Source organism: Rhinopithecus roxellana, chromosome 13 (assembly GCF_007565055.1).
Source record: "Rhinopithecus roxellana isolate Shanxi Qingling chromosome 13, ASM756505v1, whole genome shotgun sequence".
In the NCBI taxonomy this organism is placed as follows: Eukaryota; Metazoa; Chordata; class Mammalia; order Primates; family Cercopithecidae; genus Rhinopithecus; species Rhinopithecus roxellana.
In genome coordinates, this window is record NC_044561.1 from 31,527,215 (window position 1) to 31,543,519 (window position 16,305).

Sequence of the window (16,305 nt, forward strand, 5' to 3'; positions counted from 1 at the left end):
ATCTGGCCCTCTACAGGAAAGGTCTGTCAACACCTGGACTAGATTTCCAGAGTATTTTTGTCACAGCTCTGGAATGCCTTACTCAAGGTGACTTGTTTCAATAGCAATTAATAATTTGTTGAATGGAAGACACTCTACTTAGCAAAGTACCAAAAAATGCTTATAACTGAAAATAGATCTCCTGACATGTACAAAATTAAGTCCGTTTTCATAAAGCAGATCCTATTTTGTTACAATCAGGAGTGTTGAAAAAGCCAAGAACATTATAAATAAATTATTATAAATTATACTGAATTTTATAGGACATGTGCTACTATACGTGTTGGTTATGTAAGGTCCTCAATACTGTTTGAAATTGTGTGTGTATATATTTTTCCTTGAGACAGGGTGTTGCTCTGTCGCACAAGCTGGAGTGCAGTGGTGAAAGCTCAGCTCACTGCAACCTCCACTCTTGGGCTCAGGCAATCCACTTATCTCAGCCTCCTGAAAAGGGTCTCACTGTGTTACCCAGGCTGGTCTCAAACTCCCGGGCTCAAGGTTTCTACTGCCTTGACCTCCCAGAGTGCTATTACAAGCATAAGCCACCATGCCAGCCTGTTTTTAGTATTCTTTCCAAGAGATTTTAGAAGCAATATGACTGACTGGGTCTTACATAAACTCAACAGGTGTTAGGAATGATACAACTCTCATTACTGCCACAGCAGGTTAGAAGTGTTCATTGTATGTCGAAGTCGTCCTCATGTAGAACCTTTCAAGAAGTTCAGAGAGGCTTGGTGTCCCTAAGCTCTTTGCATTGCATGTAACTCAAACACTGGCTGACTTGGAACAGTTCGCAGGCTTTCTCTGGTATGCTGGTATTAAGGGCTTTGGTACCCAATTATACTCACAGGAGTGAGACTAGTTTGTCTTAATCTGTCCCAGATCAGTTGACCACTGGCACAGAGCAAATACAGAGTAAGGCCTTATGTACCCCAGCTTATGCACACTGGCATCAGGATTATAAAGAAACATTCCTCCCATTTATATTCTGCTGTCAGTATAGATTTTTATAAAATTAACAGACTTGTAATGAAGCTTCATTAGCCCATCTGATGAAACATTTTTTAAAGTGTTACCTAGTAGGGTAAGTCAGTAGAAGTTAAAATCTCAGTAATAAAACAAGATTTTAGGTAAGTCAGTTTATTGATGTGTTGTGATCCATCACCCAGACATTAAACACAGAGGACTTAAGTAAGTCAGGATTTGCTTTCCAGAAACGAAGCAGGAATTAAAACCACCATGACAATACAAAACCTTTGTAAATTTTTAGGTATTTTTCCCTTCAATATTCAAATAAACATGATTTCTTCTGGCATGTATTTCATGTTAAGTGAACATGATTTTAATTAGTTTTTACTTTTTTATTGTTATTTCAGCCATTATAAAAGCCATAAATGTGTTTCCAGAAAAAGTACTTTTGATACTATTACAGTATTCTCTCATAAAATAGGAGGTACGCCTGTGAGTTTAGTACTTTAGTTGTAGGCACAGCTTGTACATGTGTGTCGCTGATGTGAAACCACTGCCCTTTTGATTCCATTTCAAAATCTGTCAAGAGGAAATGAAAAATCAAACAGAAATGCAAAGATTCAAGTTCATTACTTTTTGGTGTTGCCATAATCTGCTGAGTGCCTGAATTTTCCAAGACATCTTACCTTGTGGAATATCACCGTGAAGAACAAGATTAGAGAGATGACTGTTTGCAGTTCTTGCCTTGGCATAGGCAGTGTAATGCCCCGACCTCATTGTACCACTGTGTTCAACAATTCCATATAAGGAATAGAGTACCCTTGTATTTTCTTCTGCAACATTCTTTAAAAATGAGTAGAATCCAAAAGTTAGTTCAAGTTCCATTTACACAGATGTCATTGGCAAGGCAAGTTTACACTATGCAAAGGGTCTTTAACCATTACTTTGAGAGTGCAGAAATCACTCCTGAGTCTACTCTTCTCCATACCTCTTCTCAGCCTGAGACACTTCCGGTTTTATTATAAATTTACCATCGTTCCCCTGCTAGAAAAGTCATACCCATAGGCCACTTGATGCCGTTACCTGGCTCAGATACCAAATAAGTGAATTCAACTTGCCAGTTTCTTTAGGAGCCTGAGGATAATTCCAAAATACCTTAACAACCCTAGCTATTAACAACCCTGAATACCCTGTTTAAAAGACAAGCCCTGAACAGGAAGAGGACAGCATTTTAGGTTGTGCCAAAAATTACCCCTTACATCTTTAAATGTCCCCAAGGGAGTTGGTGAGAAGCACATTCAACCTCTCAAGTGTTCACTTTCCCCACCAGAGGGTGCAGTCTGCTTATTCTTTCAGGACTCCATATGCCATAGGGCTGGTAATAGGAACAGGCATTCTCTGGGCCAGGAGCCACTTTTCAGACAACTATTTTATGTTCTCATGTAAAAAGTTCGTAACATGCATCACTGCCCTTCAGTAGTACTGTCTCAACTTCCCAATCTGTGCCTCCATATTCACTGAAGAACTTAGTTAGTACTTCTCCGTCCATCTATGATCCTCACAGGACTTTAAATGCCATTCCATTTTAGCCAACCACAACCAGGACTAAAGTCTGGGCTTGTTATCACTCAGAATTGTTCAACTTCATAAAATGTTTTTTGAGACAGGGTCTCTGTCACCCAGACTGGAGTGCAGCGGTATGATATCGGCTCAATGCAACCTTTGCCTCCTGGGCTCAAGTGGTCCTTCAACTTCATAAAATCCTTTTTGAGACAGGGTCTCACTCCATCACCCAGGCTGTAGTGCAGTGGTGTGATCTCGGCTCAATGCAACCTCTGCCTCCTGGGCTCAAGTGATCCTCCCGCCTCAGCCTCTGGAATAGTTGGGACTACAGGTGCACACCACCATGACCTGCTAAATGAATTTTTTGTAGAGACGGGGTTTCAGCATATTGCCCAGGTTGGTCTCAAACTCCTGAGCTCAAGGGACATAAATCTTTTTAGTCTTAGTCCACAAGTCTTCTATTTATTCAACTCTCATCTCACCTATTCTGTACTCTTTAACCTAACAGGATCTCCAATGCTCATATTCTCCTTGCTTATGAAGACTTTTGGCTTCATTCCTGATATGGTTTGGCTGTGTCCCCACCCAAATCTCATCTTGAGTTGTAGCTCCCATAATTCCCACATGTGGTGGGGACCTGTTGGGAGGTAACTGAATCATGGGAGGAGGTCTTTCCCATGCTTACTCTTGATAATGAATAAGCCTCACAAGATCTGATGGTTTCATAAGGGAGAGTTTCCCTGCACATGCTCTTGCTTTGCCTGCTGCCATCCATGTAAAAGTGACTTGCTCCTCTTTGCCTTCCGTCGTGATTGTGAGGCCTCCCCAGCCATATGGAACTGTAAGTCCAATAAACCTCTTTCTTTTGTAAATTGCCCAGTCTTGGGTATATCTTTATCAGCAGCATGGAAACTGACTAATACAATTCCCCATATGTAGTCTAGACCATCACTATTCAAACTGTGGTCCATGAACAGCTAATATCAGCATCACCTGAGAGTTTACATTAAAGATGCAGAATTTTTGATCCCATGCCAGACCTACAGAATCAAAATGTGTAGGTATGATTCCTACATACACATTAAAATTTGGGAACTTGAACCACATGTATCACTTACAAATGATATCCTCCCAATACTCACCACCAGCTTTGCCACCATATCCAATTCATCACAAAACCTCACCCTGAATCCTATAATGTACCTGCCATGCCCCAAATCCAGACAGCCGCTACTGCTAAGAAACAAAACTATAACATATGATCATGTACGTTGTCATAGTCCTCAATGTGACTATAATCTTATAAATTGTCCTTAGCTGCCTCTTCCATTATGCCCTTCACAGCTACTGGCCCAGACATTTTTTTTTTTTTTTTTTTTTTTTGAGTTTCTTGCTGTCATCTAGGCAGGAGTGCAGTGATGCAATCTCGGCTCACTACAGCTCTGCCTCCTGGGTTCCAGCGATTCTCCTTCCTCAGCCTCCCAAGTAGCTGGGATTACAGGCGCACACCACCATGCCTGGCTAATTTTTGTATTTTCAGTAGAGACAGGGTTTTACCATGTTGGCCAGGCTGATCTCGAACTCCTGACCTCAAGTGAGTCAACTGCCTTGGCCTCCCAAAGTGATGGCATTACAGGTGTGCGCCACCACGCCCAGCCCCAAATTCTTCAACACGGAGATTCTTTGAGATCCTTTGTGGCGTCCTCACTTTCTACCCCTGCCTATTCCACGCAGATACTTAGGAGGGTCCTGTCATTGGCCATCTCCTCTTTCTCTCTTCGGACACTATACACAAGGGATCCCATCTCCTCATATTTTAAACCACCACATATGTACTGATTTCTAAATCTTTGCCCTGGGCCCATCCTAACCTCTCTGCTGTAGGTCTCAGATATGTATATCCAAATGTTTTCTAGACTAAGCACATTAATTTCTCAAAGGTATCTGACACTCAAATGTATCTAACACTCAAGTTATTATCTTTTTTCTACCTGCTTTTCTCAACCTGCTTTTCTCCCTATATTTCCTACCTCAATTTACAGCACTCCCATCCGTCAAGCCAGGCCTCAGGAATCATCCTCAACCCTTTCTCTGACACCCTCAGCATCCACTTACAAAAGGCATCTGCCTCACCTTCCACTCTCAATCAGTCATTAAGTCTGGTTAATTCTACCTCCTGAAGTAGTCCTCCTATCTCCCCATCTCCTGCCAAACTTTAAGCCCTCATCAACTACTGGCTGAATTAATGCAACAGCCACCTAACTCATTTCCCCACCTCTAGTCTTTCCCTCCTAAAATCCAGCCTCCATATGTCAGTAAGTAACCTATGTCACATGCAGATCTGACCATGCCACCCAATGCTTTAAACTCCTCAGGGCTCCCCATTGTATACCTAATGAAGTCCAAGTTCCACACCATGAGAACTCTCCAAACCTTCATTCCTATCTCACTTCTCCGGCTTCATTTCTCAACTCCCTCATACCTTGTACTGTAAACTCTAGAACTACATACATTACCAGTCTCTGGCACTCACCATCCTATTTTACACTGTTGCCTTTACTCCTGCTGTTCCTTCTGCCTGCAAAACTCATTTCATCTTGATTCATCATACTTTTACGCCTTCTTTAAATATAGTTGAGGCATGGTTTACTTTACAAAACCATTCCTGAACCACCAACATGCTGGGTTAAGTGTATACCACCCCTGATCTATGTTCACCAGCCTTAATATTCAACCACATTAAACTGAGATTATTCATTAATAGATGTGCTCACCTTCAGTTTTATGCCTTCAGCTCACAAGACAATGTGTGCCATAATAAAGGGGATTCTAAACGTTGAACTGAAATAACCCATTCTTCAAAATGATTCATCACTAATCTTCAAATTATAAAGGTACAATGATCGAAGACCCACTCTCAATAATTGTTATCAACTTCATACTTAAGTGAGTTGCTACTGGAGCATTAGGTAAGTAAGCTATGATTTGACTTTAAAGGACTTTCCTGAAAAAGATCACTTTCACTTACCTTACATTTAAGCGTGCAAAAAGGAGCCAAATCTAAGATTTCCGGAAACTTTATGTGTTTGTTAACTTTGCGTAGGTTAAAACCAGCCTAAAAGAGAAGTATAACAGATTGACTTCTTTTCCTGGAAAAGCAATACAGGTTAAGTAAACCAAAGTCCCCTCTGATGTCCAAAAGAATATCAACATTAAGTCCTAGTTCAATTTTCTTTGGAGACTCAATTCTTTCTGACCACTAACTGGTTCAAAGTTGGTTTGCTTTTGCTAAGTGCACATGTATCACACAAAAAACACACATCAACACATTAAGAAAGCTATTTCCAGCTGGGCACGATGGCACATGCCTGTAATCCCAGCACTGTGGGAAGCTGAGGCAGGAAGATCACTTGAGCCCAGGAGTTCGAGACCAGCCTGAGCAACACAGTGAGACTCTGTCTCTACAAGAAAATTAAAAAATTAGCTGGACATGGTGGTAGCCACCTACGATAGAGTCTGAGGTGGGAGGACTGCTTGAGACCGGGAGGTCAAAGCTTCAGCAAGCCACGATCGTGTCATTGCATACCAGCCTGGGTGACAGAACAAGACCGTTTCAAAAAGAAGAAAAAAACTGTTCTCGTGAGAAAATTCTCAATGTTTCTGCTTCAGTCATCCAGAAATGCCAGATTAGACCAGAGGTTCTGAGTGCTTAAAACTCAGCGATAGCATAATACTTTTCTGTGAAACATGCACTCTCAGCCTCATGCTCGAACCAAGCTTAGTGAATTGCTAATAAAGGCCCATCCAATTACTCAAGCCCATACCAACCACAAGGGGAAAAACGTTCTGAAGATACTGAAAGTACTTTCAGAATTTGGAACACAGTTTAGAAGTTATACAGCTATAGCAAACGTTTTCCAGAAAAGACGAGGTCACCAAAATGATGACAATCTGAGGCACCAATGTCTTTTCATCAAGGGTCCATAAAAATAAGATGCCACACACAAAACAGAAAAGATCAGCTAATACTCCTAAGCATGAGATATATGTAATACACCAGTCTTTTGTTTTATTTAACCTGAAATAAAAGTAAGATGCCAATCTTACTAAAAAGAAGAACATGAGTTCTAGGAAATCTGAGGAGATTGTGCCTCCACCTTCACATGCGCCTCTGCCTAGCCCCTATTTTTTTCCCTTTCTGACTTCATTGACATTAGAGTTAAGAAACAACAGAAAACCAAAGTAACATAGTAATATGTTGAGACAGTACTGAATAAAATAGGTAATAAACAAAGTAGGTGTTACATATTTAAAACAAATTTTGGGTAACAAGGAATACCTGCTGAAATCTCTTTAAATGAAGAGTGAGAACAGGAGGAGCAAGAGAAATTAGCATCTGCTTTTTGGCATTGGTATAAACATGCTTCCTTTCACCTAAAGAAAAGAAGAAATTTTTAATGGTGAAAATCATTTTAGACCCCTACAGCATTCAGGTTTGCTATAAAATCATTTCAAACATCTAAAGCAAGGATCAGTAAGCTTTTTCTATGAAGGACCAGATAACAAACACTGTAGAATTTGTGGAGTAAGAGGCAAAATCAAAGATATTTTATAGGTATTTATATGAGATTAAAATGTCCATAAATTATTACTGATGAAATCAAAATACTGTAATAACTGAGAATGATTACAATCAAAGAGAAAAGTGGAATTACTGTGGAAAGACACAATATTTTGGTTAATGAGGTTCAAAGTTTAGTATATTCCATCATATCAAATACTTTGCAAATGTTCACCTATAAAAAATATTTTTTAGGCTGGGTGCGATGGCTCACACCTGTAATCCCAAGACTTTGGGAGACCTAGGCGGGCAAATCACTTGAGGTTAGGGTTCGAGACCAGGCTGGCCAACGTGGCGAAACCCTATCTCTACTAAAAATACAAAAATTAGCCAGGTGTGGTGGTGGGTGCCTGTAGTCCCAGCTACTTGGGAGGCTGAGGCAGGAAAATGTCTTGAACCTGGGAGGTAAAGACTGCAGTGAACTGAGACTGGCCACTGCACTTTAGCCTGGGAGACAGGGCAGGACTCTGTCTCAAAAAAAAAAAAAAAATATATATATATATATACACACACACACACATACACACACACACACACATACCACACACATATATATATGTATGGTCTCTGAGCTGATATATATATAGACAGAAAGTAAGCCCATTCTTGTATGGTCTCTGAGCTGATACATATCTATATATATATATACACACACACATATAATATTTATATATACACATACACACACAAAAACAGCCTTACTTTTTGTCTCTACATACAAATAAATAAAATTTTACTTAGAATTTTAAAATGTTTCAACAATTCTAGTAAAAATCCTTAGGAATTCATGGCCCCTCCACATCCTATTTACCCAAACTCAAAAAAAAAAAAGGCAGTGGTGAGATAAGGGAAATTGTCAGTATGTTTCTTTTTCCCATTTGAGGAAGACTGTAAGAAAGCACTGTCTTCCCAGAGCTTTGCACTGGGCATGTCACATTAGTTCATTGATAAATTCAAGTGTGGCATACTGGGTGCAAAGGAGGTAAGGGTGGTAAAAAATAGCCACTGTGTGTAAGGATGCTGTGGTGACTGTATTCCAAGGGGATAATTTACCCACAGGGAGAGATGTCAGGGAGAAAACTGTCCCATTTAACTGCTGCTGGGATGTCATAGTGTATTAGCCAATTCAGTAAAGTCCTACTTCTTCCATCCTTCTATTAAAATATCTACAAAGAAGAGGACACTTATTCATGCCATCCAAATCCCGATACAATTAGAATAGGAGCACTCTACCTATGTAGGGCAAAATGTGCCCCTGAATATTAATTTTACATACAGTGAGAGCATTAAAATACCTTTCATATTTGCCTTTGGTCCATTACACTGTCTCCGTGTGCATACTTCACAAAGCAGTTTATTCGCATCTCGAAGTTTCTCGTTACGGGTGAACTGATATAAACAATGTTGGATTGAACACTCATCGGTATTGAAAACTTCCCTGTTTGCAAGAGTACAGAAAGCAGTTTCTGGATCTTCATTTACAACCTCATACATCTTTGTTCCAGGAGTATGACTATCATTCAGAATCTCTATATTTATTTCATCAGGATGAAGAGCAGCATTCAAATTTAGGTTTTTGAAACCATTGGAAATGTCCACTTCTCCATTGCTCGCTTCCATTAGGTAGGCACCATTTAAATTCCTAGTACATTCAGTGGGAGAAGATGTTAAAACCTCCAGATCATTATCCATGTTGATATTTTTCATATCGACTTCCTCTGTGGATTTTTGATTGTCAGTTACACTTTCTATCATTTTTTCTTGGCCATTCAAATCTTTCTGGTTGACACAATATTCTTTATGCATAACACCCTCTTGTGAAATATGGTTGGATTTAATATTTACTTCTCCTTGAAGTGACATTTCAGCTTCATATTCATTATCTTCAGGATGGTCAATAGTACAAATATCATTTAAATGAAGAACTTTTCCTTGAATTTTTTGTTGTCTTCGTTGGTTCTGGGTAAAAAGTATAAGGTATTAAAAAATAAAGAAAGAGAAAGAAAGAGAGGGAGAAAAGGAGGAAGAGAGACAAAGGAAGAAAGAGAAAGCACATACATGTACTATATCCAGTTTTGTTGCTTGTCAGTCAAAAATAATTTCCTAAGGAAGAGTTCACTCTCACAATCTGATCCTAAAAAGTTCCTTTACTACCAAGGATCGAATAAATTATGAAGAAATTGGCTGGGCATGGTGGCTAACACCTGTAATCCTAGCACTGTGGAAGGTCAAAGCAAGAGGATCACAAGAGACCACTTGAGGAGTCTGGGACAAGCCTGGGCAACATACTGAGACCCCATCTCTAAAAAAAAATAAAAATAAAAATTAGCTGGGCACGTTGGTGTGCACCTGTAGTCCCAGCTACTCAGCAGGTTGAGGCAGGAGGATCACTTGAGCCCAGGAATTCAAGATTACTGTGAGCTATGATCACGCACACCATACTCCAGCCTAGGTGGCAGAGCAAGACTCTGTCTCAAAAAATAAATAAATAAATTATGAAGAAAAGTTATTTAGGCCAGGTGCAGTGGCTCACACCTGCAATCCCAACACTTTGGGAGGCTGAAGAGGGCGTCTCACTTGAGATGAGGAGTCTGAAACCAGCCTGGCCTACATGGTGAAACCCCATCTCTACTAAAAATACAAAAATTAGCCAGGCATGCCTGTAACGCATCCATGGGTGGTGCGTGCCTGTTGTCCCAGCTACTCAGGAGACTGAGAAAAGAGAATCGCTCGAACATGGGAGGTGGGGGTTGCAGTGAGCTGAGACCACACCACTGCACTCCAGCCTGGGCAACAGAGTGACTCTTCCCAAAAAAAAAAGAAAGAAAAAGTTATTTAAACGAAATCAGGAATAAACCATCACCAACCATCAAAAAAGCACCCTATTGCAGAAATAAAAATACGCAAGACATGGTCTCTGTGCTAAGAGAAGTAATCCAGGCAGAGTAATAAGACTGTTAAACCCAGGCAGTCAAATGTTATACCATATGGTGGGTCTGACTACACACCTAACAGAAAGAAATATATCCACATGAGTTACTGGGTCAAGGTTTCACTGAGATTAAAAAAAAAAAAAAACAAACTGAAAGAACTCAAGGATGTACAAGTACAGTGTAGATTGGTCAGAGGAATGGACAAAAGTATTCTGAGAAAAAAATGGCCTGAAGTTAACAAAGAAGCAAGGCAGCCACACTTACAGAAGAGAGTGAAGAACTTTTCCCTTTAAATCACTCTTGCCACTTGCAACCTACTTCCAAACAGAGAGGAAAAGAAGGCATTTCATCAAGATTCCTGTTACTGAAATGCCTAAAAACCCAAAGGGGTTAGCATTTCTGGTTGTAACTGAAAGAACAACCCGCGTGAGGCTACTCTGTAATACCAGAAGAATGAAGGGCAGCCAACAGGATGGGACCCAAACATTTTCTGAAGTGTTTCCGTAAAAACAGAGGAATGCGTGAATAAAACATGAGAAAAGAATATAAGCAAAAACGTCAAAGAAAATGAAACACAAATGGCTCTGAAACATAAAAATATGCTTAATCTAATTTATATTAAAATAAATGCAAAATAAAACTGCACTGACATAATATTTTCCATCTAACACATCAATCAAAATCTGGAAGTTTGATAACACACAGCTGTCAAGGGTCAGGAGCAGCCTTTGTGAAGGACAATTAGTATCAACCAAAACTACAAATGCAATCCCTCTTCTCAAAATTTACCCTACAGATGACACATGTGTAGGGTTATTCACTAGAGCATTGACCATTATAGCAAAAGACTAGAAACAACCTAAATCAATAGAGAAATGGTTAAATGAATTATGGCACATCCATAAAACAGAATCATGCAACTGTAAGAAAGAAAAGAACGAAAAGAACGAAAAGAACGAAAGAACGAAAGAAAGAAAGAAGAAAGGAAAGAAAGGAAAGGAAAGGAAAGGAAAGGAAAGGAAAGGAAAGGAAAGGAAAGGAAAGGAAAGGAAAGGAGGAAGGAAAGAAAGAAGAAAGGAAAGAAAGGAGAGGAGAGGGGAGGGGAGGGGAAGGGAGGAGAGGAGAGGAGAGGGGAGGGGAGGGGAGGGGAGGGGAAGGGAGAAGAAAAGAAAGAAAGGGCCAGGAACAGAGTCTCACATCTGTAATCCCAGCATTTTGGGAGGCTGAAGCGGGCAGGTTATCTGAGGTCAGGAGTTAGAGACCAGCTTGACCAACATGGCGAAATCTGTCTTTACTAAAAATACAAAAATTAGCCAGGCACGGTGGCACATGCCTGTAATCCCAGCTACTTGAGAGGCTGAGGCAGGAGAATCACTTGAACCCAGGAGGCAGTGTGCCAAGATCTCGCCATTTGTACTCCAGCCTGGGCGACAAAGCAAGACTCCATCTCAAAATAAAAAAAAACAGAAAAAGAAAAAAAAAAAAAAAAAGAACAAGTTTTATATACTAAAATGGAAAGGACTCCAAGAATCTAAGTATAAACAAACAATACAATCCAGAATGGTGTGTATGGTAAGAAAGGGGGGAAAAAACCAAGACTGCATATTTGTATTTGCTCATATTTTCCAAAAGAAACTCCAGAAGGATACGTAAGAAGAAACGAAAATGTTTATCTTTGTCATAAAAGGAAAGTGGTGGTCGGCCAGGCGCAGTGGCTCATGCCTGTAATCCCAGCACTTTGGGAGGCCGAGGCGGGCGGATCACTTGAGGTCAGGAGTTTGAGACCAGCCTGGCCAATAATGGTGAAACCCTGTCTCTACTAAAAATATAAAAATTAGCTAGGCTTGGTGGCATGCGCCTGTAGTCCTGACTGCTCAGGAGGCTGAGGCATGAGAATTGCTTGAACCTGGGAGAGAGAGGTTGCAGTGAGCAGGGATCATGCCACTGCACTCTGGCCTGGGTGACAGCAAGACTCCGTCTCGGTGGCAGCGGGGAAAAAAAAAAAACAGTGGTGGGAGGGGGACTTATTATCTTTATATATTTTCAAATTTGTGGGTGTCAATATATTAACTCAAAAAATTAAGTTAATTAAATTCACTACAAATACTTGTTACAAGCAATGCAGGATTTTAAAAAGAAGCACGACATTTTCTTCCCATATACTCAAAGCAATTTCCCTGCAGAGAATACTAAATGAGCTAAATTCCGCAACTGCCAAATGAAAGTGCTGTATCTAAAACAACAGACATGTCTAACCAATGTCATTCAGACTACACACTCAACAGTTCAAAATATAAAATTAGAAGTATATGATTTTCCTACTAATTACCCACCTTGGCTTGCTTTTTGGCTTGTTTCTTTGCTTTTTTCTGTAAGTGCTTACTTGTTCCAGAAGGAATATCACTTCTCTCTTTTATATAACTGTCATTATCTTTTTCTTCCTCGCTATCTTGATCTTCATCCTCCATTGTCTTTTTCAGATTTCTATCATTTACACTTTTCTTACCACTCTTAAAATATAGATAACATAGGTCAAAAACAAAATTTTACAACTACCATTTGGTGAAAAAAATCCGTGCTATGTAAATATTTTTCTAATTCTATTATATACTAGTTTTATTTTCCACAATATTTGAAAATAGACGAGACAAAATTCACTTATCTCATATACTAGAAAGCAATCTTCACATAATGAGAAAACAAGCAAACCAACAAAACAGCAAAAGGCAACGCCACATGCAAGTGTAATAGAAATACAATGAATTTTATTAGATACATGCTGTGTCACCCTGTAAATATGTCCATTTCCAAATACATTTTCTAAGTGACTTATATAAGTCACCACAGTGTATTCTTTTTTATTCTTTTCTTTCTTTGCATGCATATGACAGTTTTAGAAAAAGAGAAAATAAAGTTTGGTGAGACTAATTGCCAAGTAACAAGCCAAAGGTCTCATAATTCATACAAAGTTGAGTAATGATTTATCCAATACTCATAACATCTCTTTTTTCCTACTACTACTTAAAAGGAACCAAATTAAAATGAAATAATACTCTTTATCTAACATTTATGAACTTAGGTGTGCAAGGGATTCGTGGTTAGTCTTATATAACAAAAATAAGTATTAATTTTAATATAAGGAAAATACTTCTCTGTATGGAAACCAAACTAATTACTTGTACAGAATTCTGAATACATCATCTTTTTTTCATCCTTGTTTTTAAAAGTAGTTACCCTGTTCTTTATTCAAATCCTAAAAATTATTCTACCTCAAATTAAGAAAAATTTCTGCATGTGCTAGTAATATACAAACTTAAAAAGAGTAACAGGGCTTCCCCCCCGTAAAATCTTACAGGAAAAAAAACTACTTGAATAAAATAAACTCAATAGTCTTACCTGGTCATCTAAAACTGGGAGAGACAAATCAAGGAAAGATTCATGAACCAAGGAGACCTTAACCAATCAAAAAAAAAAGTGTAAAAATGTAAATACTGTAAATGTTACATAGTAAGATATTCCCTGCCCTGTGGGATGGGGGGTAGGGGAGGGTTTTAAAATAAACAACGGCTTAAGAAAATTTGAAATGAAAAATTACACAACATTGAGGACTTTGGGTTGGGGGAAATAAATCAAAATGTTTAACTTCTTCAAGATTTAAGGAGTGCTGACATTTCCCACAAAGAACCATGCACATCTGAATAGTTTAAAAAGATATCCTATGAAGGTAGAGATTTCTGTTTTTGAAATAAACAACAGATAAACTACTATATGAATATTAATGAATAAACCCAGTACACATCACATCTACTTACAGTTCTGCATTGATCACACATGATCGTACTAGTTAGTTCACCACCAAAGATGCGGTCAACAAAACTTGGTATTGATTTTTTCTTCTCATAGTCTAAGGAGAAAAAAAAAAAGTTCATCAATTACCAATTACCTTTATATAATTAATTAAACAAGAAAAACTAAAACTACTTACCTATCTAACTCTAAAATTTTATTTTAAATTTCCTGTCCCACAGACTTCTTCCTCCATTCATAATCACCATTATTTCATTTTTATGCGATAGAAGTCAGTATTATATATTCCACCTCTGAGCATAACATAATTGAACACAATCACCTTTTAGGAATAAGACAAAAAAGTCTGTATCCAAGACCTAGTCAGTGGGCAGTAAACTGTGCAAGTCAGTGAGACTTCTATGTCTCTCTCTCTGTTAGTATAAAATGAACAGCTCGGACTAGGCTGAATGACAGTCTAGCTCCTTAGTTCTAGCTCTAACATTCTAACATTCAAGACTGATAAAAGATACCACAGTAGCAAACTGGGAGAGAAAATGCATGTAACTTGTTTTGTGAACTCTAAGACCGAACTCCTTTGATATTTTAAAAACAAAAGAAAGGCCGGGCGCGGTGGCTCAAGCCTGTAATCCCAGCACTTTGGGAGGCCGAGACGGGCGGATCACGAGGTCAGGAGATCGAGACCATCCTGGCTAACACGGTGAAACCCCGTCTCTACTAAAAAATACAAAAAACTAGCCGGGCGAGGTGGCGGGCGCCTGCAGTCCCAGCTACTCGGGAGGCTGAGGCTGGAGAATGGCGTAAACCCGGGAGGCGGAGCTTGCAGTGAGCGGAGATCTGGCCACTGCACTCCAGCCCGGGCGACAGAGCGAGACTCCACCTCAAAAAAAAAAAAAAAAAAAAGAAAAGAAAAGAAAAAGAAAAACCTCAGGAAAATATTTCAAATGAAATCTTCCTTTTATTTTCCTATGTTCCTAGAAATAATCTTGATAAGTTTAATCTAACTAAAAGCCCTAATTTTACTACCTGGTCAGCCAATTTTCCAAATACATGAAGCCTATAAGCACTATTCAAATGATAATTTATGCGGAACCACACTTTTACGACAGAAAATGCCAGCGGGGATAATTCTCTTCATTACTGGCCAGGCTCTAAAGGGCACCAAGGAGGCAAAGAGTTGCTATGAGTTGATTCAGATCTGTGCTTTATAATACAGTAACCCTTAGTCACTTGTGGCTATGTAAACTTAATTACAATTAAATAAAAATAAAAATAAAAATGTAGTTCCTCAGTTTCACCAGTCACATTTCAGGCGACACACGTGCCCAGTTGCTTCTATATGGGACAGCAAAGATATAGTAGAGCTCCATCAACACAGGAAGTTCTACTGGGCAGATCTGTCCTAAATCTTTACATGCCATATAATAAGAACTAAGTTGGCTCCACGATTAATACCAACTACTGACAACTCACAGTAACAAATACAATTCATGTATTACTGCTAATTATAATTTTAAGCTTTTGAAAAGTAAAACTGTAATTCATCTTAGCTCTATCTTTAATACATAAAAAGAATACACTATAGGTTAAAATTGTCCACTTTTGGAATACCGAATAATTTTTACTAATCAATGTTGATAAAGAGAAATTATACATTAAGAATTGTGGACTTGGAAATACATGTGCCAGCAATCTTGTCCTAAGATACAGAGGATTTCAACTATAGTGTTTTAGTTCAAAAAGTCAGACATTACCTTTAACTTTATTTTTTAGTTCTTCATCCAATTTTTCAGTAGAATTACCAAATGCTTTAAGTATTCCTTTACTCACTCTCTAAAAGTAATAAAATGAATATATATACACTATTAAATTTTAAATTTTATTTTCCTTAGAAAATATGTAATCAAGTCAAGAAAGTGATCAGGATACAGCTGCCCATTTTTACTAAATAATTCCAAAATCACATTTTCAAAATTAATTCCAGGAGCTAAAAAGGAATTATGCTGCAAAGCAATCACTAAAAAAGGTATTATCTCATCATTTCAAGATCTTAAACCTTTTCAAACCAAAGCTTATCAGAACATGCCCGCCTCCTTTGAAAAGCAACTGAAATAGCTTGTCCTATAAGCAGAATGATTACGTGAGAGCCACAGGGGCTGACTCCAGTGCTTAAAGCCCAGCTCCATTATTTCTGGGGGACCTTAAACTAGGTACTGAACCTCTCCACAGCCTAGATTCTCTATCTATGGAATAGGAAAAAACCACAGTATCCACCTCGCAGAAACTTTGTGAGAACGAAGTAAGGGAATTAATACAAAACACTGAAAACAGTGATTGGCATAAAATAAGTGCAAAATAAATATTAGTTATCAC

At 38.7% G+C, this 16,305-nt stretch overlaps 1 protein-coding gene across 3 annotated transcripts in view; it reads right to left on the reverse strand.

Annotated features, from left to right (window-relative positions):
* Nucleotides 1-1,168: 1,168 nt before the first annotated feature.
* USP16 (ubiquitin specific peptidase 16) overlaps nt 1,169-16,305 on the reverse strand; it is a 30,871-nt gene continuing 15,734 nt past the window's right edge. For all 3 annotated transcript variants that reach the window (XM_010364933.2, XM_010364932.2, XM_010364931.2), the window contains 9 exons: nt 15,687-15,765; nt 13,938-14,029; nt 13,522-13,578; nt 12,459-12,635; nt 8,488-9,151; nt 6,911-7,005; nt 5,600-5,686; nt 1,695-1,851; nt 1,169-1,587 (listed from right to left, as the gene is read on the reverse strand). In XM_010364933.2, coding sequence (XP_010363235.1) covers nt 1,466-1,587; nt 1,695-1,851; nt 5,600-5,686; nt 6,911-7,005; nt 8,488-9,151; nt 12,459-12,635; nt 13,522-13,578; nt 13,938-14,029; nt 15,687-15,765 — 1,530 coding nt within the window. In that variant the 3' untranslated portion in view covers nt 1,169-1,465. The remainder of the gene's footprint in view (nt 1,588-1,694; nt 1,852-5,599; nt 5,687-6,910; nt 7,006-8,487; nt 9,152-12,458; nt 12,636-13,521; nt 13,579-13,937; nt 14,030-15,686; nt 15,766-16,305) is intronic.